Raw genomic sequence first — 23,280 nt, 5'->3', positions numbered from 1 at the left:
TCATAATTATTCTCGGAACAATACTTCAAGGTAGATTGGAAGACTTGATATACGGAGGTTGAGCTCCATCATTCATGATATCAATATATTAAGTTAGGTAAATGGATATCATAAAACATGCGACTTCTTCTTCATCCAAAGACGCAAATGCTCCTTCACCACTGGCACAGCCATAACCAGCGAAACGGCCGTCGCAAGCCCTCCACACGCTAATGACATGGCATGGCTCACCTTACAACCATCCATATACGAACTCAGCACATCCTGCAACTCCTCGCCCGTAAAGAGCCCGCGTAACTGCGTCGCAGCGCCCGAGGAAATGACAGTCGAAGCGTCGACAGACGGCGCATTATCAGCCAGATACGAGACGATAGTACTAGTAAACGCCGCTTCAGTGGCAGCATTAAAAATAGTCGTTCCCATATTCTCAAAGAACAAAGTCAGCGCCGTGGCCTCGGGGATGTCATCAGTGCTGGAGACTAGGGCCTGGTTCGCGACCATGGGTACCTGTAAGACCAGGCCTATGCCCACGGCAGTAATGATTTCGTATCCGATCCATTTACCGGTTGATGCGTTCTCATTGATGCCATATATAAGCCCGACGCCGATTGTGCCTACCGCTGCACCTAGCACGGTGAGTGGGAGATGCTTGCGGTACATGGATATGATTCCGTTTGAGATCATAGTGAAAATTGATATGCCCAGAATCAGGGGGATGAGCCGAATGCCGCTTTGGGCTGCGGATACGTTGTCGATAGACTGGAACTGGATGGGCAGAGAGTACAGAAGCGGGAAGTAGAGGCCCGCGAGGAAGAATTCGTATACGAGGTTTGCGACAAAGACGCGATTCTTGAGCAATCGGCCTTGGATCATGGCGCGGTCACCCATTAGTCGCTCGTTGAGGATGAATAGGCCTGCAAATGCTGCGCAGGCCACGAGGCAGCCGACGACGGCTCCGCTGGACCATGACTTGACTACTCCTCCCCAGTGCATGGCTGTGATGAAGCAGGTCATGGAGGCACAGGCGAGAAGACTACCGCTGAAATCCATTTGTAGAAGTTTTTTGTGTAGACTTAAGGTAGTGTAGGCACTTGTCGCCGAGTTTTGCAGGCTGAACATAATGCCGGTTGCACCGGTTGCCCAGATGGGCAGGCTGATCCTGTTAAATGTCAGAAATTGCTGTCGATAGTGCGTCTGAGTATGAGACATATAGAGAGGAGGAGAAAATAATACCAGAAGCACCACCTCCACGAAGCCTGATCAGTCAAAATACCTCCGAGCAGTGGGCCGACAATCCCTGAACACCCAAATGTAGCGCCCACAATGCCCATATACGCAGCTCTATACCTAGGCCGTGCTGTCAGAGCAATGATAGTAAAGCCACCACTCATAATCCCGCCACCGCCCGTTCCACTAATCGCCCTGCCCAGGATGACAGCCGAACTACTCGTAGCCGTAGCGCAGACAACATTGCCAATCTCAAAGATGAGTCCGGCAACAATAAAAGTCTGCTTGAGGGGGAAATATTTATACGCTTTTCCCCATGAGGACAGGAATGCGAAATTAGTTAGCGAATATGCACTGGAATACCATACTACGTCGTTGAGATGGCCGAACTCGTCGGTTATGGACGGGATTGCGGTGGATATGATGGTAGAGTCTAGGGCAGAGAGGAACACAGTGAAGATGATGGAGAAGGTAATTAGAACGAATCTGATTCCTCTGGGGTAGATGGTTTCATCTCCTGTTTCTCTCTCTGCTTCAGCTTCAGCGCTTGTCTGCTCTAGTTCTGCTGTTCTTGCTGGCGCTGCATCCTGGCCGCTTGCAAGGTGGGCTGTGTGAGATATCTCATCGAGGGCGACTAGTTCTGTCATTTTTTTGATTTTGCCAATATCATCAGAATCAAACCCAGAGACTGTGCAGGTGAATGAGCGATGGAACGATGGATGAATCATTCCAGGCACGCCACGCTAAAATAAATTGCGCAAGTTAGGGTTAGAATCCCGGAACCCTAAGTTCAGCTCTAGCCAAAATCATTCATGAGTTGTTTGAAGACTTTTAATGGTGAACAATATGATTTTTTTCAAATTCTGATTCATTATAGGATACTATCCTAACTATATGAATGTGACATCGGCCATGGCTCATGTTGCACAGCAGCTACAGCTGAGACCAGTATAGAATAAATGAATGAATCTAATTAAATTACAGCATCCTTGCACGATATTAATAGAAGTTATCGACTTTCTAGGCATATGAGTTTGATATGGTAAGCCTTGTGCAGTACTGTTCGCATTTATCTTATTTGTAGACAGTTCCTAGTGTAATCCGTCAACAATACTCTGATGCTCCCTCCGTAATTGCTCAGCATCCATAGTCTCGAACGAAAAGCTGAATATCCGATGATAAGAAGACTTCTCTAGACTCTGTTTTGTTGCACTGACTGCACCGACATGTTGCAGTACACTTGGAACCTATGGAGGTCGTCAGCTTAATAGCTAGCTCCACTGAAACAACGATATATCACTTACTATAGCCCAGCGCAGTTCATGTTCTTCATTTGCAAACTTCTCAATCGTCTGGTCTACCCAGATTCCGCCAGCTTCATGTTGTCTCTCTAGCTCACCTTGGTGTCGCAGATACCGTAGGACGGTTGGGATGCGCGTTGAAGGATAAAGCAGGCCCTGAGTGCAGCAGCCATATGTCGGCATCTGGACTATTGGTCCGCGATAAGGGAAAATAGACATGCGGCCTGCGACAAAGATGCTGACAATGAGGAAGGCATTGCCGATTAAAAGCATCACAATTGATTTCATTAATGGTAGCCGCAGACCGTTGTGCCAGACTTGCGGGTCCTCGTCGTTGTTGTCATTCTGGTGGGAGTCGAGCCTGCCGTCTAGCAATGCCCGACCAGCCAAGAGTACAGCCAACTGGATGGATAGAAAAATCACAATGTTTCGTGCATAGATCGGCCATTCTTCTTTGTTCCAGCCTTGATGCCTCTCTGACCAGAAGAGTCGGACGTACAAATCTACAGAGATGCCCGCGGTGTCAGCTACAAGCTGTTATTTCCAATGGCTAGACTCACAATCAGATAAGCCCATGGACCACGTGCGGCGGTATGCCTCTTTGGCTGCAGCAATGGAACGGTGATACCAGCCATCCATTGCCAGGACGTCGTCCTCCAAGATGAGCACTTGAGAAGCACCTGTCCTTTGGCATGCCTCCAGCAACAGGATGTAGTCAATCCTTGTCTTCTGGCGTATTCCATCTTCGGAGATCTCGAGTAGTTTGATCTCTTCTACTTCCTTTGGTGGTAGCGCATTATATTGCAGGATACTGTCGGCAACATGATCAATCCAGGTGGCATTGTGAGCGGGATGAAGGCTGGTGTTTGTATGCGCAATCAAAAGAATCAAGTATATCTCCTGTCGCTCCACTGGGTCTAAGCCCACCAGAAGAGATCCAACAGCGCTGTCTAGATATTGAACGCTAGGTCTGGTTGTCGATGCGATTGCAACACACAGTTTGGGCAGTTTATCTGGCTGACATTTTGGTTGTGTAGAGAGGGTCGCTTGCTCGATATAGGCGGCGGCTTGCTTTTGGCGGACAGCAGAATATAATGCGAGATACGCTCGATTGGGGTCGAAAAACACAGAACCTGGGTCACGATAGCAGATGTGAGAGCTGAGCAGGTACAGAATGCCCAGCAGAAAGAAGGACAAGGCTGTGTAGGCGATTGCCTTGGAATGTGTTTTTCGCAGAGCAAGCATTGTCGTCAGCAAGGAAGACGCGGTGTGGAGCATAGCGAACGCAGTCTTCTTCTTCTTCTCCCCTGGATGACACAACAATCGCAGTCATGTGATTAGGGCCATCCTGAAGAAGGTCCGCCTCGTGTCACCTCGTAGTCTGGTTGTAGTACAAGAGAAGACTATTGACCTGATATCAAGGTATTTGGGACGATTGCATATCAATGACATGTAGCTAGGCCGGGTTGAACACCATAACAGAATACGTTCAACAGTTATTTCCATCACAGGCATTCGACACAAATCTGTAGGCTTGCCCTGCAGGGATGTGGAAGCAACCACTGTCACCAAAATCATTCGAAATACAGGTACTTTGGCATGGACAATTTGAACGCGGAGAAACCACCAGGCTGTACAACATAATATCAGTGCCGTGGATTTTGACGGATTTGCGACCATTTTCGTTGAGACATCCAGGGTTGGCCAAGTTGACTGATATGCCACAGTTTACGGAACAATTATCGTCGTCGCAAAACTGGGCCCATTGTGTCGCTGTGGACAGATGGGCGAATGTGGCCGCTAAGGCGATGGTTTTGAGCATCATGATGTCGCTGTAGATATTAGTCATCTTTACCTAGCTCCAACAGACACGATCACATACTATTTCGAGATTCGGTGGTCAGAAACGAGCAATGATGCAGGTAGGATATGCCATAGAAGTTGAGGGGGAAGTTGGTTAGATTCATGCAACTAGGAATCAGAAGGGGAATAGAGTGTTTTATATAACTCAGATGAATATCATGCCATACCTAGGTAGTAGCTACTAGGAAGGAGATGGTTACTATCACCATTAGCTGTCTAACAGTAAGTACACCAGCAATTTAATAGCAGGCAGTAGGATGAAGTGTTACCAAATGCAACTCATACAATGGCTTATTCTTAGCTCCGGCATTGGGAGTATTCATACCGCTAAGGACAATGGGATTCCAGTGCCACTATCTGACATATTAGAACTGTCAGTGCTACTATGATGTGTAACAAATCTATTACTCAGTGTTGCGTGATATTCCAAAGCCTGCTTTCTGTGCCTCATGCATGTTGTTTTCCAACACAATCTTGGCTGTAGCACTGGAAAAGTCAATATTGAGGAGTAGAAAAAGAGTTTAAGTACCTAACCCTATTACAAGGATCTTATCTGGCTGACATGTATGTCCATCTGGGGGTCAAGGCTTTAGATATGTCTCCTATACTGTCGTCCCCTTTACAGAGCTTGCAATCAAAGCACTTCCCGGCCACTGCACCACTGGCACAGGGTGTCTCCATATGCATTACCAGCTGAGTAGTTTGCCTGGCCCGAGTTGCCAATAATGCCAACCGCCAAAGCCAGAATGACGAGAAAGCTCAAGAGGCTCTTCCAGAGTGGTCATTATCAAGGTTTAGTGATCTATGGCCTTGGGCCGCATTCCATGTCCCCAAAGATTTGCTCTTCCAACAGCATGTATTAACTCGAGTTTTATCTAGTCAGCACACTGTAACCATCCCCAAACATCAAGCTATCAAAAAGACCGGGTCCTAAATATCGGCTTTAGCGGCCTGGCGGCCTGGTAGAATGGCTGGCTTTCTACAGCGGCATCATTTTTGTTTGAAAGTGCTTGCTTGATCCTGGGCATTGACCTTGGTCTCGATTACGTTCATGCAGCGCTTGACCTACTACTATACACCATAGTGCCACTATTATGGGTCCTGTGCTTCTGTATCTCCAAGGCTTTTACAAGAGAGTCTGCCAGGGATCGCTGCTAAGCCCGTCGGGGCTAGCCTAGCTAGGCTCGGGGTTAATCTGACATCAGCTGTTGTTCTAGTGAAGTTACGTCCTTCACTTTTCAAACTTCCCTTCTTCCATCGGAGGTTAAACTGATCGATTGCTTTGTCTAGTTTCTCGCTGTTCAAATCATCCAAGATGGGTGATTCGCTTGTACACCCAACCCGAAAGATCCTGCTTGCCGCCACAACAGGAGGCTTCACGCATGCTTGTAAGAAGGGCAAAACAAGGACAAAACTTAGAACCCAGAAGCTAATAAAGGTAATGAAAAGCGCCTGTATTTGAAATCGGCCGGGCTCTCGCTGAGAGAGGCCACACCATTGAATTCGCGACGTTGGACGGTCAAGGGCATTGGACCAAGGACTATGAATTCGTCTCCAAGATTCACTTCCTGGGCCCCTATGCGACTGAGGAGCAGCTAGACGCGCATTACTTGCGCATGCGGTCGTGGGACATTTCACAAGGCATCGGAGGCGCAATGGGATCCAAGTACTTGTTTGATTCCTTTTGGCCACAGACCTACCACGGGCTAAAAGCCATCATGCAGGACCCGACTAGACGACCGGATATGATCATTGCCGATTTCTTCGTTGATGCGGTAAAAGATATCATGGTCGAGTATAAGATACCCATTGCTATCGTCGGGCCGCAAATGCCCATCCTCCAGATGCCCTGCTCGTATATCCCGGGCCAGCCTGGGTTCCAGTTACAAGGGACGCTGACCTCGGAGACAGCATCGCTATGGCTGCGCTTGAAGAATGAGCTGACAGTCATCAAGGCCCTGTTTCAGATCATCAAATGGGTGCGGTGGACCACGGCCATGCGCAAACGCGAAGGAGTGAATTATCCACCGCATAGTATCAAAAAACCCAACTATCTCGTTTTCGTGAACTCATTCTTCGGCCTGGAGATCCCTCGCGATCTGCCCCCGACGGCGGCCGTAGTCGGACCGCTCATCAGTGACACATATCCTCCATTAGACGCCGAGTATGAGACTTTCCTGTCCCGCCACAAGTCAGTCATATACATTGCGCTTGGTACTCACGTCATTCTGTCCAACAAAGACGTAGTGAAGGTTATCACCGGTATACTTCCTCTGATCGAAGAGAAATTAATCGACGGCGTGATCTGGGCAGTGAGTAAGAGCGGCCGGCAGGACTTTGAGCTTGAAACAACCTTTACCACCACACAGGGGACCATTCGACTAGGCGACTTGGTAGAAGGCCGCCACCCAGACTGGATGTTTTCATTCTTTGTGCCACAGCGTGCTGTTTTGGAGCACAGGTCGACCAAGCTCTACTTCACGCATGGTGGAGGCTCCAGCGCCAACGAGGGCCTCTACCACGGCAAAAGCATGTTGACGATGGGCATATTCAGCGACCAAATTGCCAACATGGCGCGCCTAGTTGGTGGCGGAGTGGCCGAGCCACTCGACAAATTCCATTTCACATCCGACGAAGTACACGCCAAAGCCAAAAAGCTCGTGCTCGACAAAGACGGTCTGTACAGTCGCAATTCCCTGTGGCTGCAGCGCATTGCGCATGTGGCTGCGCGCCGCAAATACCATGCTGCCGATCTTGTTGAGGAGCTTATGTATGATAACGAATTGCGCTTCCAGGATGGACGTGAGTTGCGGCCCATGCACCTGCAGACGGCTGACATGCGCATGCCCATGTACAAGGCTAAGAACTGGGATTTGTATGCATTCAGCTTCCTGGGACTGGCTACGGTGACAGGGTCGACTGTGGTTGTTAGCAACTTGTTGTGGACGCATCGCGCGTCTTTATTTCAGATGGTTCAGTCGGCACTGTCTTATGCCCAGGATGTTGTTAGAAAGTAGATCTATAGTATAGTTCAATCAAATTCCGCAACTTGTACAAACAAAAGTACGGTAAACTCTCTCTTTAGTTGCTGGGGAAAAAAATGACCACCGACAGGATCCAGCGTATACGCAGGGAGTCTACAATGTCCAATCAAGATCAGTCTTCCCTGTTTGAAGTGAAAAACTACATCCAAAAAAGCACCTATTCGCACAATTTGTTTGAGAGCGGGCTAGAAACGAAAAGGGGTTTTGAGCGGTATTGGCTTTCTAGATGAGATCAAATTCTTGCGAGCGCAGGTGGCTCATATGAAGAACGAATAAAAGAGTTGGAAAGATCACAAAGCGGCTGGTGCATGAGTTGCAAGAACTAGAGGGAATAGTAGAGGAGCAGAGTCTCACAGTATATGCGCAGCAAAAAAAAAAAAAAAAAAAAAAAAAAAAAAAAAAAAAAAAAAAAGGGCAGCGAGCCAGGAGAGCGCAAGACAGAAGCAAAACGGGAAGTAGGCAGGAATAACAAGCCTATAGTAGAAATTAAGAAATAAAACCACTAAGTAGTCCGAATCAGATTTATCAGTTTTCAGTTGATTAGCCTAAATTTTTCCTTTATATAAGGTGTAGATTTGATTTATCACAAGAGGAGTCTAAATCTACCTCTTTTCTGTATGCGTTTTACTTCCGATATGTTTGAACAACGACCCTAGCAAGCTAGCCATTTCGTAGATAGTTTCAAGACTGTTTGAGGGAAACTCAAGCTTAAATTAGATGTAATAGCTGATTTTCTCTCCGGTAAGCTTCTCCTGCTTTTTGAGTTCTCTTTCTGATTGAAATTAGCCACTGACCAGGTCGAATCCTTACAAGTCGGTATAACAAACATGTAGAACACGATACAGGGACATGAGACACTGGTATCGGAGCAGGATAATGCTCTACGGATGCAGCAGGGCGCGATAAGGGAACAAAACGACCTCATACAGGAGCTGACGGACACGATACAGCCCTCAAGGGAGAATGACACCGTTGTGGAGTTTGGAGCACACAGTACAAAAGGATATATCAAGATCAATTCCTTATATGTGAAATGATGCAGGGGCAGGAGAGTCTCATTGGGAGAGTGTTTCATGTTATACAGCAATGGCTGAATGGATTGTAGATGTAGGAAATCATCCCCTTAGATCAATCAGCAAGAAAACCATAACCGGCCCTTGCATGACATTTCGAGGCGCCGCTTAGCTCCGTGACAATGAACGGCAAATGGCAATAGTTGCTCCGACGCCGAAACATGCAAATAAGCAGTTAAGCCGACCCATAATTCTTGCGGATAGGGCTGGCAGGTTTTAATTTAGTCTTCAAGTCTACTACCTGCGGAGTAGGTATGTTTATTGAGCTATTATGGTAGGGTTGATGTGGTTAGCTGAGGGCTAGGTATTGAAAATTTCCTATCTAGGGAATATACACGCCGCATATATCTAGCTAGGTACAGAAGCTTCATTCGGGCGCGGGGGAATCCGCCGAGAAGGATGAGAAATTCATGGATTCCATAAAGTTCTTGACTCGACTAAAGAGTTGGACACATTAACTATAAATCCTAGAGCTTTTCTTCGGTCCATAGTCTTCAACAATTTCATGCTACTTTCATCACCTCGCCCGGAAGCTATTCAGAATGCACCTCTCTTCATCGATCCTCTCCACAACTCTATGCCTAGCAGCATCTGTCTCTGCTCTGGCTCAAAAACAAAGCAGAGCCAGCCCTGGTCTTCCACCATCGCTAGATCCCTGGTACACAGCACCAGACAACCTCTTCTCCTACCCTGCAGGAAGCATCATCAAAGTACGCCCCGACCCGCTCAATCTATACGCAGCCATAGGCACAAATGCCACATCAGCAAGCTACAATATCCTCTACCGCACCAGTGACAGCAACCAAATGCCCAGTTTTGCCGTCACAACCCTCTTCGTGCCAGCCTTCAGAAGTAGCAAAAAGAAAAATAGCGCGCTGCTATCGTACCAAATCCCGTACAACTCCCCCTCTGTCGACGCCAGTCCCTCATGGACCCTAGGATCGCAGTACAGCTCGACCTTCGGCGATATCACTGCCGCACTGCAGCAAGGGTGGTATGTCTCGGTAACCGACTTTGAAGGTCCCAATGCCACGTTCGCAGTGGGCGTAGCCGAGGGCCATGCCGTCCTCGACGGAGTACGGGCTGTCACTCAGTCCCCTCTTTCGCCTGCCTCATTATCAGCAGCAGCACCACCACCACCACCACCACTAACAAATAAATGGAGTATCTCCATGTGGGGGTACTCCGGTGGCTCAATCGCGACTGAATTTGCCGCCGAACTACAATCCTCCTACGCACCGGACATCGCCATTGCAGGCGTCGCCATCGGCGGACTTACAACACCCCTACTCAACGTTGTAGACTCCGTCAATGAAAGCCCCTACGCCTGCCTGATCGTGCTCGGATTATGGGGGTATGCAAATACATATCCCGTAGTTGAGTCGTACTTGCTCAGTCGGTTGACGCCCGAAGTGCAGGCCAGCGGGAATTTCACTATGGGGCGCAATATGAGCTTTGAAGAGGCCGTGGAGCCGTACTATGATGTTGATGTGTATTCGTATTTTATCGGGGGTAGAGATGATATCCAGTCGAGTCCGTTGATAGCGTATTTTATGAGCACGCAGGGGGTAATGGGCGAACATGGGCTGCCGGGCATGCCGATGTTTGTGTATAAGGCTATTAATGACCAGTTGTCGCCTGTTCAGTACTCGGATGCGTTGATTGGGAAGTATTGTGACGCGGGGAATGCGCAGAGCGAGATTCCTGGCGGAGATGGAGTCAGGATTCGGTATGAGCGCAATACGATCGGTGGCCATCTTGCTGAGGAGGACAATGAGGATGGGAGGGCTTTTGAGTTTTTGGTCAAGGCGATGAACGGGCATCTGGGCGCTGGATGGCCGAATGGTGCTGGACAGGGCTGCGTTGTGCGAAATGTCACTGTTGGCAATGATACGTCGCCAGATTGGTGATCATCTATCGGAGTGAGAATTAGAATTCGTATACTACATTGAGCATCTAGACTCCAGACTCTAGTATAAAAGCATTTTGGGAAGGGGCTATGATATTTACTGCGCCTTGAATCCAGCCACATCGTCCACAACTGCCGGCGGAATGCCCTCATCCGCAATCGTCTTCAGATCGTCCTCACCCATCTCACCATCCCAGCCATTCGCAACCAGATAAGCGCGGAACTTCTCGTCAGACTCCTTCAGATCACTACCCGACGTGTTCGGGACAAACAAGAACGTCACCACCACGCCAACCACACCGCAAATAGCCGCAATAATAAACGTCCACCTCTTCCCCAAGTTGTCCTCAATAGGTGTAAACGCCTGCGTCCCAATGGCACCACCGGCTTTCCCAAACGCAGCCGAAATACCATAACACGTACCCCTTACCGCGGTGGCGTAAGACTCGCTAGACAGCAGACCAAGCATATCGCCCGGTCCCAGGTTACCGGAACTCTGCATGAAGCCGTAGAACACGACGAACAGAGGGACGATCTTGGTGATTTGGTCGTAGGCACAGCCAATGATGAGGCCGAAGACCAGGTAGCCGCCAAAGCCAATCATCATGGTCTGTTTGCGGCCGATGCGGTCGCAGAGCCAGGCACCGATCAGCACACCTGGTATACTGAGGACGCCGAGGAGGAGCTGCCATTCGGCAGTTCGCTTGATCGAGCCGTTTTTCACGATGGAGTCGAGGATTTTGCCGGAGAAGACCCCGTTGGGAAAAGTGACAAAGTCTATACAGTGAGCTCAGTTGCTTTCGCGCAAAAAAGGTATAGGGGGTAAGAAGAGGTGTATACCGTAAAGAAACCAAGCACCGCACGTCCCAATCAGCGACTTCCAATAGTACTTGATCACAAGCCAGTACGGAACTCTCTTCTTGATAGCTCCGCGACGATACAGGCTGGAATTGAGCATGCGGATCCGGAAATAGAACACAGACAGCGGCCAGATACAGCCAATACCAAAACAAACACGCCACACCGTGCTGTAGTGCGCCTGGTTACAAGCCGAGAAGACAATCAAAAAGACAATGACAGCAAACGGTCCGCCCAACGAAAGTGGCAGGTTGGTCACCAAGATGAAAAGTGGACCGCGGCGTTTAAGTGTGCGCTCGTTTGCTGCCTCGGAGGCGGAGACGGATGATGCTGGATATTCACCACCGGTTCCTTGAAGAAGTTAACTCATTGGTCCCATAAGCATCTGCTGGTGGTGGAAGTGGGCGAGACATACCAAATCCAATCGTCCCGCGCGCAACAGTCATCATCCAGAACATGCCGTTGATAGTATACCCATTCGACGCCGTGGCCAGAATGCCGCCGACAACAATCAGGACGGTCGTAATCACAATAGCCCATTTCCGGCCGAGGTAGTCGCAGGTCAAACTATCCAATCAGTACGTATTACTTCTGTATGTGAGACGGTTGCAAGACTCACCCAATGACAAGCATGCCAATAACCTCACCGACCAAGAGCGCGTTGGACACACGCGTGGACACGGTCGAGTTGTACTGTTCAGGATACTCCTTTTTGAGGAGAACATTGGCCATGGTCCTGTACACATTCGTCAGACTATGTCTTCGTTGCGAGTAAACATGTTCGTGTGCTCTCACATCAAGTTATTCTGGTAACCATCAGAGATCAGAGCGAACCCCGCAGCGAACTACATTATCACCAGTCAGCATCTCTAGCATGTATCAGAGGCCTTGGAGTAAGAATAGATACTCACAATCGTGAACAGATCCGACATACTCTGGCGCGCTCTCGTCACCAGGCCTGATTGTGCGGCGTTCTCCCCGCCATCGTCTCGATAGGTGTCTTTAACAGCGACGGCTTTCTCGCCGTACTGCTGCTGCTGGTGGATTTGAATTTCCGACATGTCGTGCCAGCTCTATTGCAAGATGCTAAATAGAAGAATTGACCGAGGACAGAAGAGACAGAAGGAGGGGGGAAAAAAAATTCCCAATCAAAAGACTTCTATTTATTATTCAACTTCCATTGCCATAATGGTTACACGCGCAGGCACGTGAGATAGCTACATATCAAAAAGCTTAAACTATAAAGCTTCAGAGTTCCAATACACAAATAACAGCCGCAGCCAGACGCACGTTCTCGCACGCCGCCAATGAGAGGAGAAGAGAGACACACCAAAGGGACGCGTAAACCGTTCTTACATTTAGCTAGTCTCTTGCTAACTACTGCTTACTATACTTAGTGTGAATTGTGAATCGTGGTGCGGCCGTCGGAAACGAAACTATTCGCTGAACCGAGCACTGTTCTGTGATTGGCGGGAGATAGCGGCTTATCCGGATACGGACTAGCGCTGCCGGCGCAGATTGAGTTTTGCGAGTCAGTTGCATAACTATAAGAATATCTCGATTGGTATAACATCGTATGATCGTACAGTATGAGCGTGATCTAAACTCTATGATGATTTTGATCTATGATCGAGAAACATGAACAGTAATTGTCCCTAGTAACACAGTCGAAGATTCCTTTTTAAAATGAACTCCCAGCGCCGAAATATAATGCATTCGTTATGTCGTCAAAAAAGAAAATAAGATAAAATCATATCATATCCGATCATGCCCATTTCCCCAGCAATGCCATCAGACCCGCGCCAAGGCATATCAGCACAAACGCAAATAGCACAGTGGACAAAGGCGCCCGGCGCATGGAAGCACTGAACATGAACTCGTGCGCCATGAGCTCGACGAGAGACGTATAGATCAGGACGCCGGCGGAAATAGCGTCAAACACGCCATTCACAATTAGCGTCGTTCGGCCGTTGGGGGCGTACGTGGAACGCACCCCGAGGCCGATTGCAGTCGCGATCGGAGTCGATACCGAGTACCCTATACCGAGCAGGTAGGGCGTGAAGCGTTTGGATTCGGGCCATGGTAGTGTGGCCAGACGCGAGCCCAGACCGAGTCCTTCAAAGGTCTGGTGAAAGACTAGCACGATGTAGAGCGTGATAAAATCGCTGCCGGAGACGGCGAGGGTAAGTCCAATGAAGACGGAGTGGAAGATGATGCCAAATTCGAGGATGAAGACCGCTGCTAATTGGGCTGCGTAGTCCTCGGTGCTCATGTCAGGTTCCTTGGAGCTGGCAGACTCGATGTCGCGGTGGTCCCGGGTGTGGCTGAGATGGTCGTTACCGGGCATGTGTTCCTGTTCTTTGTTGGGGGCAGCCATGATAGCAGCATTCACCCCAAGAGTCGATTGTGAATTTGAATGAGAATGCGAATTGGACCCCGAGCCCGAGCCCGAGTCCGAGTCAGAAGACGAGTGATCATCTTCATGTCCGTGTCCATGTCCATGTCCATCGGGAAAAGAGTACCGCATAACCATCAACTCCACGAAAAACATCACCACAATAGTCATAAGCACAATACCCTCCGTCCAACTATAATCCGTAATGGGGCCAGTGAGACACGGATCCCTTAGCTCGTCCTCGGCCGAGGCGAGCAGGTGGATAAAGGCCGTGGCCACAATGACCCCGGAGCCGAAGTATTTGGCGATGAAAAACACCCAGGACGGGACGCCGTTGCCGCCCAGCCGTTTGGCGAGCACGGGGAAGACGGAGCCAAACAGTGAGCCTATCAGGATGACGAAGATGGCGGAAATGCGCAGGCCCATGTGGCCATCGTAGCCATTTGCGGTGTCGCAGGTGGAGGCCATATCCTCTGATAGGTTGATAGAGAGGTGAATTAGGTCGCTTTTTTGGTATAATCTATGCCTGTCGCGAGTTAAATTATGTTATGTCTAGAGTGCAAATAACATAAATTAACAAAACAGGACTGGTCTGACAGCGACAACGCACTTTGAAGTGTAGGAGGGAACAGTGAAAAAGAAAGGAAAAAAAGACAGTGGAGGATGACCAGGGTGGGTTGGCTGAGGACCTTGGGGTTAGCACGTACTACTTCAAGTTGATTTGCCTGGCTGTCTGCCTGCTTGTGTCTGCTTCCGCCTATGTGTGACTATGTCCTGCCACTTCAAGGCAACAGACTGCCATTGCCATCATATTTGCCTGAGCCATTGATTCTTCCATGACTGATCCCACAACTGTGTCAATATTGACTTTGCTTCGTGAGTGAGAATGTTGAACGGGGGACCTTGCGGACGATGACATCGCGGCTTTTCCGGGCTGCTGATTGGCGGACCTGGTCTTAGTCAGCCCGAGATATGCCTAGCACTGTTATGGACTAGCCGTATATCTTTCAAATAGAGCTGCAGGTACGAGCCCAATTCAGCCTTTGATTCTTAAGATAGTTTTAGTTGTTTCTTTAAGCCCTTGTCTACCTTGATCATGATGCGGAGAAACTTATATTAACAGCTTTTGATACATAAAAGATCACAAGAAAGGAGACGACAGACGCCACGCTATAGTCTATATGTATATATGCAAGAGAGAGAGAGAGAGAGAGAAAGAAAAAAAAAAAAAAAAAAAAAAAAAGAAAGAAAGAAACCAAATGCGACAGCAGTGTATAATATACAGGAGGCAGACAAAAGAAAGAAAGACTACGAAATTGGTATTCCCAGAATATCCTCCGCCGATGAACTCCCCCCAATATTCACATCCACATCCTCATCCTCGTCGTATTCTTCTTCCTCGCCAGCGATTGTAATAACCCCATTGTAGAACAGATAACCAACCATGGCCGCCACGCCAGCCGCCACCGATGCGATCGAGATGTATAAATCGCGGCGTTGCGCAATCGCGTATTCCGAGATGGCCCGCGCTTCGGATTCGCTGTATTCAGAGGACCTCGGGTCGATCGATTTAGCCGCCTGCTGCAGTCGACTGTTCATGCGGAATTCTTTCAGGATCGGGGTTGCGTCGGCGAGGGTGTTGAGAAGAGTATTTCCAATTTTGGCCGCATTGATGCGCTCTGGTTTCTGCCATGGAAGAGGAAGTGGCTTCTTTGTCGTGTTGCCCGAAAACGCATCTTCGAGCTGCACGGCGGCCCCAAAACACTCCTCCCGCAATCGCTCCACATAGCTAGCCAGTCGAGGCGTCTTCGTGCGCAGCGATTCCCGAAGCCAGGCTGCAGGAACTTCCGGGACCAGCGCCAGCGACAAATAACCCAGCACCAGCGCATCTAGACTTGACGGCCGACGACCGTCCGCTAAGAAATACGCCTTCTTCCCCAGCAACTGTTCCAGCGGCTCAAACAATTCGGCCGTCAACGCATCGAGACGGAAATGGCTGGATCGCGCCGTCTTTCCCAGTAACGAAGAAACTGTTTCGCGGGGTCGGGAAATCAGACTTTGGGGGATCTGGCCTGCGGAGACGGCGGCGGAGCGTTCGCGCTCTCTTTGTTCTTCGCTAGCTTCTAGGTCGAGCGATGAGAGGCCCAGGTGTTCGGTGCGGTGTTTGGCGGCGTGTCGGAGTTTGGGAGGGAGGATCCATTGGTTGGGCCAGGTGAGGATGGAGCCGTAGGCTGGGGAGGTGGATGCGTAGTAGTTTTGGCTGGAGACGTAGAGGGAGAGGTCGATTAGGAGTTGGCCGTTGGATTCGACGAAGGCGGAGAAGCTGTGTCATCATTTAGCCCTATATATTATATAGCGTTGTGATGGTTATGGCATACGCAGTGATATCCGCATTATCTAGCCCAGTCCATTCCGCGTCCAGGTCCCAGGCCTGATCCGAGTACTGGCGCACGTAATCGACAATATTCCGGAATTTCGAAACCCAGACGTCGCCGTTCCTCAGAGCGGGTAGCTCATCTATCATTGAATCCGAGTTAGTTCATACTCATTGCAATCATTGATTAAAAGAAGGGAGAGGGGGAAAGCATACTGGTCGGCGACACGGAAGGATCACTCGAAGCAACCAACACCCACTCCTCTTTGGGCACTGCCTTGACGAGATATGCGATGGTGGCCAGACATTGCGGATCAATTGAGGGCAGGGAAAAGGCGGGGCCCCAGACGTGCAGTTCGAGCATTTTTCTTTCTGGTGTTGCCCTTGGACTTGCGAGTATTTTGTTACTGACTAGCGTGTTTGCTGTTGGCGGAGCAAGAGTTTATGCGGAGAAATCACGTGATATGGCAGCATACTTGTACTGTACGGACTCTGGAGTAGTTATGGCTTACCTAGGTCATTATTGAATTTCCATGTCTCGCGCGTACAATTGCATAATTTCCTTATTTAGCAGTTACTCTTAGAGAGTACATCAGCTAGACTTGATCGTACGTATTACTCATTACCGCGCTAACAAACTAATGCATGCACAACCAAAATCGTGCATTTCTTTGTGGACATTCTACAAGCTCCATAGTTACGTTTGAGGTACATAGCTAGGTGGTAGTTGGGTAGTTAGACTGGTCCTTAGTCTATACAACACAATATAACTAGTAGATACGCTTGCAGTGACGAGATTAATACACAATCAACTCATCGATCGCATCACGCCATACGACATGGTTTAGATGAATCAAGACATTGCTGCGGGCTTTACTTACAGGCTAAATTACTTGATTTTTACTGAAAGAGCACAGTTACAAAACATCAGGAAAGATGGCCTGCTAAGGGGCCAAATCAAAAGCAACGACATTCAGCCTTAACTTTAAATAAGATCACCGATCATTATCATATGTGCCATAAATATCAGGCAGGATCCGTTACGTGCCTTATCATCCGTGTCTCAGCCCAGCCTAAGCATGGGGTATTCGCATCCGTATCAGCGTAAGACTAACGACGTAACTACTCATCATAAAACTTGAGGAGTACAACGCTCGGACGCTTGGCCAGGCAGCTGACCTGTGATAGGACCTTTGCAAGACCGGTTTTAGATGGCAGTTATCAAGAATAAAACTGGGTCATGAATCATGGATGTGATATTAGAATGGCTATCCGGCTCATGATAAGATAGCTATGTACTTCCTGATGTAACCAGTAACCATCACTTCGTATATAAAATAAGATTATTAAGATGTATAGACAGCAAGTCGGCCGGTTGGCCAACGGGTATTCTCGGAAACCAAAAAAAGCAACAAAAAAGACATGGAAAGACAGTAAGGAAAGCACGTGGATGCCCGAGACAGCAGTGGGCCAGCCAATCAGCAGCCGCTCCCGGACATCAGAATAACGGCACAGGCACGCAGCCAATCACGACGCGCGATGGCCGCAGCCCATTGCATCGGCGAAGTCGAGCTGGTGGCCGTGTGGCCCCTCTGATTGGACCCCGCCAGCCCGGGTCTGTTCGTTGATCACATGTTTTATGCATGTAAACGTCAACGGTGCTGCAGGCCGTTTTTGTCGATGGCGATTAGACAGGTAGATAGGTAGGTGTGTAGGTAAAGCCGAAAAAAGGTTCGTTCTTGTATAATTTCCAAGCCACCGGAAAACACCGAACCGAAACCGAAAAATCAGAGGCAGACCAAATAGTAGATGCAGACAGATGAATATAGAGAGTTCTTCAAGTTTCGCTTTCGTATGCGGCGAGATTCTCAAGTTTCTTCTTTATGCGAGAGGTAGCTGTACCAAGCGAGCTGAGGACAGACCAGCTATCCTCGTTCCTAGACAGATGCGGCGGACGGGTATTGACATTGATCATGGTCGTAGAGAGTTTATTTCGGAGTTGGAGGCAGAGGACCCGTCGGCGGAGGGCCGGGGCAGGGTGGGAAGGATGCTTGCGAGTAGGAAGGCATTGTTGCTGTGTAGTACTGTAGTTGTACGCGAGGCAGTGTACGGAGTAGCAGACAGTTGGACGTAGTGTAGTCGTAGTAGGAGACGTAGTTGAGAGAAGGAAAAAAGCTATCCAGGACGAAGGAGGTATGTATTTATATCTACTCCGTTAAGAATTAAAAAAGAAAAACAAATTAAAATAGCACCGCGTACGAATCAATACCGCTAGTAATAGTGTCAGCCTTGTTTCTCGCTCCACTGCGCCCACTCAGCTGGCGGAATACGAAGTCATGACGCAGGTGGAGCGATTCTTGATTTGGGAGTTATTCCTCGCAGGAGAATTGATCTCCGAGCAAGGAACTTGTCTTGTCTTGAAACTTGAAACAAGTCTGTGTGCCACAAAAGTAAGGACTTGGGACAAAGAACACCGGCTAAGCATGCAAGAATTGCCGGATGCAGTAACTGTGATACCTACCTGGGATATTCCGACGGGGTATATCCATCAATCTAATGATAATTTGTAATACCAAGGAACACATGCAAATAGGTGTGATGTGATTATGATTATAATAATAATAATTGTAATTATAATTGTAATTATAATTGTAATTGTAATTGTCAATGTGATATATATGTCGAACATCATAGTTCCGTATCTTATAACATACTCCGTACGGAGAATACGATACGGATCCGTACCCCACATGAAAAGCAATAAGGTTGCCGTTGCGAACGTATAAATATGAAAACATGATCATTGATTATGCAATTTACCTACAAATACTTACTAGTTACATGTTTACTCGTAGACACGCACTGGTAGGAGTAAGGTATGTCGTCACATGAAATCTACTCCGTCAGTAACTAGTCAAGTCCCAAAATTCGACAGAACGAAACAAACCTCTCCAAACAGAGGACGGAGTAAGCGATATTTCCAATCAGATCCACAAAAGGGGGTGACCGTTGACCGCCCACCGTTGATTTGTTGTTTTTTTTGCTCTGGTGCTTCAAGAAATAAAGTTACAAGTTCCCCCTTTTATGGAGATGCGTAACTTTAATACAGAAATTTGATCATTCTGTGGAATGTTCTCCCGTGTAGCCTTTTTGGGTTAGTCTGTTTCTTTTTCTTTTTTTTTTTTTCTTTTTTTCCCTCTTTCTGGTTGTATTATTAGTGATTTATTACTGTGAGCACTCTTACAAGAGTTGCATGCCGATGTAACTCTTTTGCTCTACAGTGTAACAACAGGATCGGAGGATTGGACTATGGAATATATGTAATACTACGTAGGTGTATATGTATGGTAGGAATAACAGGCAGAGCGGTTTTAGTATCGATCCTTACTGCAAATCAAGGCCGATTGATAGGCAGCGACATTGGCAATTGCGCCGAGGATCGCCCTGATCCGATAAGATCCCTGCATAGTCAAGCCATTCAGCTCAGGCAAAGATGCAGCCTGCAGGAGTAATTAAATAGGGGCAGAAAGATGAACAGGCGCCGGTAAGGTAATATCAATACAAGTATAACTCACTACGGAGTACAGCAGGTATAAGTATATAAGTCAAAAAATTTTCTTTTTCTTTTTCTTTTTTCAAGTATCAAACTAAAGATGTCTTAATTTCCCAACACAATATAGTTTGGCCGATAGCCGCATCTGCCGTCTACCGTCCGCGATTATAGACACGGAAACTCCGTATGTTACCACACCGTCGGAACGGAGCATATGTGGCGCCTGTCAAGGACCACAGCCACATATTATTTTTCTTCCACTTCTGCCGAGTAACGTACTCCGTACTAGTCTAATCGTAAGGCTAGTTCGCGGTAATTTAAGGAAATGAGATGGTGGCAAAATGAGCGGAGTAACTAACCAAGTTAACTATAGTTACAAGTGTCAAGGAGATGAGCAGACGAGAAAGGAGATTGATTGCGTTTTCTGGCTAGAGTACTGTACAAGTGTTCTTATTCCTTTTTCATAAAAAAGAAAAAAGGTACGGACTCCGGAATATTGGTGAATATCAGTCTCCTATCGCAGGTGCGTCATTTCAGCAGGAATTTTGTGATTTGAGTTGTGTGGATTGCTCAATATCGAATAAGAGCAGAGAAGTCGGTATTCGATGAAACAATAATTATTTAGTATCCTAATTTACTAGGAGAAATGAGGCTCTCATATCCCATCACGGGACTATGACAAAAAGTCCGTCGCAGCGTCACTCGTGTGGTACAAATCACCTGATTAAGAAAGCCCTATCAACTCCTTCTTCTTCTCAATGCGGGAGGTCATACATCATCGTCCAAAAAACTATCTAACTACTTCCTAGATACGCTGTGATAAGGAATTTTTAGTCGCAGATATTATCAATTCTTGAGCATCCTCATATTCACAACTAGTGTCGCTATTCTTACGCTTTGGGTGTAGGAGCACCAGCCTTCTTCTAGGACTGCATTATTCCCATCCTTCTTTTAATCTGTTCACTTGTAACTGGCACCGGCATTGGGACTGGCAGATTGGCTATGAGTATGTCTGTCTTTCCAGATTGGGTGGTTGGATTGATATTAGTTAGTGCAAACTGGATGGGACTAGAAGTACCTGGGTACCTGGCTAGGATGGGATTAGGACATGGAATAGGATGGAGGATAATCTCTCGTGATGTTTGTTTGGAGTGGATTCTTATTAATTTTCGAGTTCATACTTGGGGTTAAACATACCTAGGTATAGGATACATACGTATATATATGGTGCGGGTTCCATTACTCGCTCAATCCAATCCGTAACGAATAAACAAGACCACAATTCCGTCCTATTCCTCTACTTTCCAAGTCCCTCCCAGTCGCATAATCAAACCATAACAACAACCTAGTCCATAAGTATACTCAAGATCAATCCAAACGCAGCCGACAGTACCGAGGCACCACTAACGTACAAGAGGCCAGAGCAATTCATCCGCATGCCGAACAAGCAATTCCCGCAGCCAATCACAAAGCTGCGCTGGCCCCCAGTCGCATCATGAATAAATTCCGTCTGCTAAAATTCACGGCCGGATTCGGGCGAATTGCGACGAGCTGCATAGTACTTACCAGCAACAGAGTAAACACTGAATATGTGTATATATAGTAGATTTTCTGCGTGATGGTTCGTTGAAATAATTATTGAATTAAGAGTATATATATACACATATATAAAATGTCGGAAATACCACCAACAATGCGCGCCTGGGCGTACCGTCAAGCCGGCCTCCCCTCGCAAGTTGTCAAATTAGAAACCAACCTCCGGACACCGCAACCCACAGATCTCGGCCCCAACGAAGTCCTCGTCGAAACACGCTATACATCTTTTAATGGCGGCTTCACACTGATCATGCAATCCCTGCGGCCGCGGCCACTGGCACTGTGGCTCCCGAAGAAGGATCGCATGTCCATCGCCGAATTCGAGTTTGCTGGCCGGATGGTTGCTGCGGGAGCCAATGTTTTGGCTTCTAGGCCCGATCTGAGATTGGGGGAGTTGGTGGTTGGGTCTATGGATCATATGAATACGATACGCCACGGGGTGGGTGCTTTGGCTGAGTATGCTATTTCGGATATTGCAGCCGTGGTGCCGTATCAGATAGCTGGTGAGAAGAAGTCCAAATTGTCGCTGGCGGAGTGGGCTGGGCTGGGTGCTGTTGGGTGCACGGCGGTACAGGTGATGGATAGAGTGGGCGTTAAAGCTGGGGATAAGGTTCTCATTAATGGCGGAAGCGGCGGCGCAGGCGTTATGATGGTGCAGGTCGCGAAGTCTGTGGTCGGCCCGAATGGGCGTGTGGTGGCTACATGCTCAGGACGGAACGTGGATTTGGTCAAAAGCCTCGGTGCAGACGAGGTGATCGATTATCGACAGTGTGGTCCACTTCATACATACCTCGCCGCGTCGGAACACGCGAAAGCGCCGTTTGATGCGATTATTGACTGTGTCGGGATCCAAGATCTTTTCGCCTATTCTCCAGCCTATCTTGGGCGAGGCAAGAAATTCCTGAATATTGGTGCCATGGACACAGAGACTTCAATCAGGGGTGCCGTTAAGTGGGTTTGGCTGCGCGTGTGGAATCGGTTTTGCCCAAGAATACTCGGCGGCGTGCCAAGAGAGTATGAATTCTATGGTGCGAAGTGTGATGTGCAATCCTTGGAACGAGTGAGGAAGATGGTTCAAGCGGGGGAGCTGAGGCAGGTTGTTGACTCCATTTGGGAGTTTGAAGATGTGCCCAAGGTAGCTATATTTCCACATGCTGCTGTCCATACCATGAGTTACTGACTGCTTCCCAGGCATATGAAGTAATGGAAAGCAAAAGAGCAAGGGGAAAAGTCATTGTCCATGTGAGGGATTAGTTGTACCTTGTCTCGACTGGTCAGGCAGAAATCCATGTTCTTCTCTTTCCGCACTTTTGACGGGGCTCAATCTTCATCAAGCGCAGGCTGTATCTGCGTACCTATCCATTCCTCCATCAGCGCCTGCCCAGAAGTAGCAGCAGCAGCAGTCTCCCCCATGCGAGGCCTATTCCCACGTCCCCTGCGCGTCACAAGCAAACAAAGGACCCAGCCCCAGATAGTAAATCCCTCATAACTCGTCTCGAATCGAAGCTTTTTCTCTCCTCCTTCATCCTCTATACCCTCAATGCCTTCTGTATCTTCAGTTGCCTCGGGTACATTAGTCATATTTTCCTCATCGTCACTCTCAATCAATATTCCAGCAGAATCAGTCGTCCCCGTAAGTTTATTCGAGTTACTCTTAATCCTGCCCTGCTTCCCAAACACCTTTTGCTTCGTAAGCAGGGAATGACGGGTTCCAGACTCGCGTAGGAATATCGCAACCTCAAAATCATCTGCATATATATACACATCAGAAAAAGACCCGCACATACATCTTCCGTAAGAAGAAAATCAACAAGATACAAACCCTCTACCAAAACATCCTTGACAGGATTACTCTTCTTTTTCGCTAGCGCACGTTCATTCTCCTCCCTCAGTTTGGGCAGGACAAGCGGTTTGATGGTATCGAAAATCCGGCGTAGCATGGAGATATTATTGGTATTGCGGGTGTCTAGGAGCCATCGTGTGTCGGATGGGTTGTCGAGGTAGACGCGGCATTCGAGCACAGAGTATTTGCTGATGCGGAGGTAGCGGCGTATTGGGGGCATGTTTGTATTAAATCAAGAGCGTAG

General features: G+C 48.1%; 9 protein-coding genes across 9 annotated transcripts; 3 read left to right on the top strand and 6 right to left on the bottom strand.

Moving 5' to 3' along the window:
• Nucleotides 1-108: 108 nt before the first annotated feature.
• UA08_00105 (hypothetical protein) lies at nt 109-1,874 on the bottom strand (the record flags this gene model as incomplete). Its single annotated transcript, XM_020259805.1, has 2 exons — nt 109-1,159; nt 1,234-1,874. The coding sequence occupies 2 exons, from the start codon at nt 1,872-1,874 to the stop codon at nt 109-111; spliced, it is 1,692 nt and encodes a 563-aa protein (XP_020124148.1).
• A 444-nt stretch (nt 1,875-2,318) lies between these two features.
• On the bottom strand, nt 2,319-4,377 carry UA08_00104 (hypothetical protein; the record flags this gene model as incomplete). Its single annotated transcript, XM_020259794.1, has 4 exons — nt 2,319-2,474; nt 2,532-3,031; nt 3,089-3,835; nt 4,122-4,377. 4 exons carry the CDS (start codon nt 4,375-4,377, stop codon nt 2,319-2,321), a joined length of 1,659 nt encoding a protein of 552 aa, XP_020124147.1.
• Nucleotides 4,378-5,706: 1,329 nt separating this feature from the next.
• UA08_00103 (hypothetical protein) lies at nt 5,707-7,408 on the top strand (the record flags this gene model as incomplete). The annotated part of the gene is made up of 2 exons (XM_020259783.1): nt 5,707-5,779; nt 5,841-7,408. The coding sequence occupies 2 exons, from the start codon at nt 5,707-5,709 to the stop codon at nt 7,406-7,408; spliced, it is 1,641 nt and encodes a 546-aa protein (XP_020124154.1).
• A 1,642-nt stretch (nt 7,409-9,050) lies between these two features.
• Nucleotides 9,051-10,123, top strand: UA08_00102 (hypothetical protein; the record flags this gene model as incomplete). The annotated part of the gene is made up of 2 exons (XM_020259772.1): nt 9,051-10,020; nt 10,074-10,123. 2 exons carry the CDS (start codon nt 9,051-9,053, stop codon nt 10,121-10,123), a joined length of 1,020 nt encoding a protein of 339 aa, XP_020124153.1.
• Nucleotides 10,124-10,514: 391 nt separating this feature from the next.
• Nucleotides 10,515-12,336, bottom strand: UA08_00101 (putative metabolite transport protein GIT1; the record flags this gene model as incomplete). Its single annotated transcript, XM_020259761.1, has 6 exons — nt 10,515-11,194; nt 11,258-11,626; nt 11,691-11,842; nt 11,895-12,011; nt 12,071-12,120; nt 12,187-12,336. 6 exons carry the CDS (start codon nt 12,334-12,336, stop codon nt 10,515-10,517), a joined length of 1,518 nt encoding a protein of 505 aa, XP_020124152.1.
• A 704-nt stretch (nt 12,337-13,040) lies between these two features.
• UA08_00100 (Zinc-regulated transporter 2) lies at nt 13,041-14,138 on the bottom strand (the record flags this gene model as incomplete). Its single annotated transcript, XM_020259750.1, has 1 exon — nt 13,041-14,138. The coding sequence occupies one exon, from the start codon at nt 14,136-14,138 to the stop codon at nt 13,041-13,043; it is 1,098 nt and encodes a 365-aa protein (XP_020124151.1).
• Nucleotides 14,139-14,978: 840 nt separating this feature from the next.
• Nucleotides 14,979-16,408, bottom strand: UA08_00099 (hypothetical protein; the record flags this gene model as incomplete). Its single annotated transcript, XM_020260867.1, has 3 exons — nt 14,979-15,993; nt 16,049-16,187; nt 16,261-16,408. The coding sequence occupies 3 exons, from the start codon at nt 16,406-16,408 to the stop codon at nt 14,979-14,981; spliced, it is 1,302 nt and encodes a 433-aa protein (XP_020124786.1).
• A 4,861-nt stretch (nt 16,409-21,269) lies between these two features.
• On the top strand, nt 21,270-22,373 carry UA08_00098 (hypothetical protein; the record flags this gene model as incomplete). Its single annotated transcript, XM_020260856.1, has 1 exon — nt 21,270-22,373. The coding sequence occupies one exon, from the start codon at nt 21,270-21,272 to the stop codon at nt 22,371-22,373; it is 1,104 nt and encodes a 367-aa protein (XP_020124785.1).
• Nucleotides 22,374-22,513: 140 nt separating this feature from the next.
• Nucleotides 22,514-23,256, bottom strand: UA08_00097 (hypothetical protein; the record flags this gene model as incomplete). The annotated part of the gene is made up of 2 exons (XM_020260845.1): nt 22,514-22,941; nt 23,016-23,256. The coding sequence occupies 2 exons, from the start codon at nt 23,254-23,256 to the stop codon at nt 22,514-22,516; spliced, it is 669 nt and encodes a 222-aa protein (XP_020124776.1).
• Between the last annotated feature and the right edge of the window lie 24 nt (nt 23,257-23,280).

Source organism: Talaromyces atroroseus (genome assembly GCF_001907595.1).
Source record: "Talaromyces atroroseus strain IBT 11181 chromosome Unknown scaffold_0, whole genome shotgun sequence".
Taxonomy (NCBI): Eukaryota; Fungi; Ascomycota; class Eurotiomycetes; order Eurotiales; family Trichocomaceae; genus Talaromyces; species Talaromyces atroroseus.
Note: the sequence above shows the minus strand (reverse complement) of the source record. Positions and strands in the feature narration are given on the sequence as shown.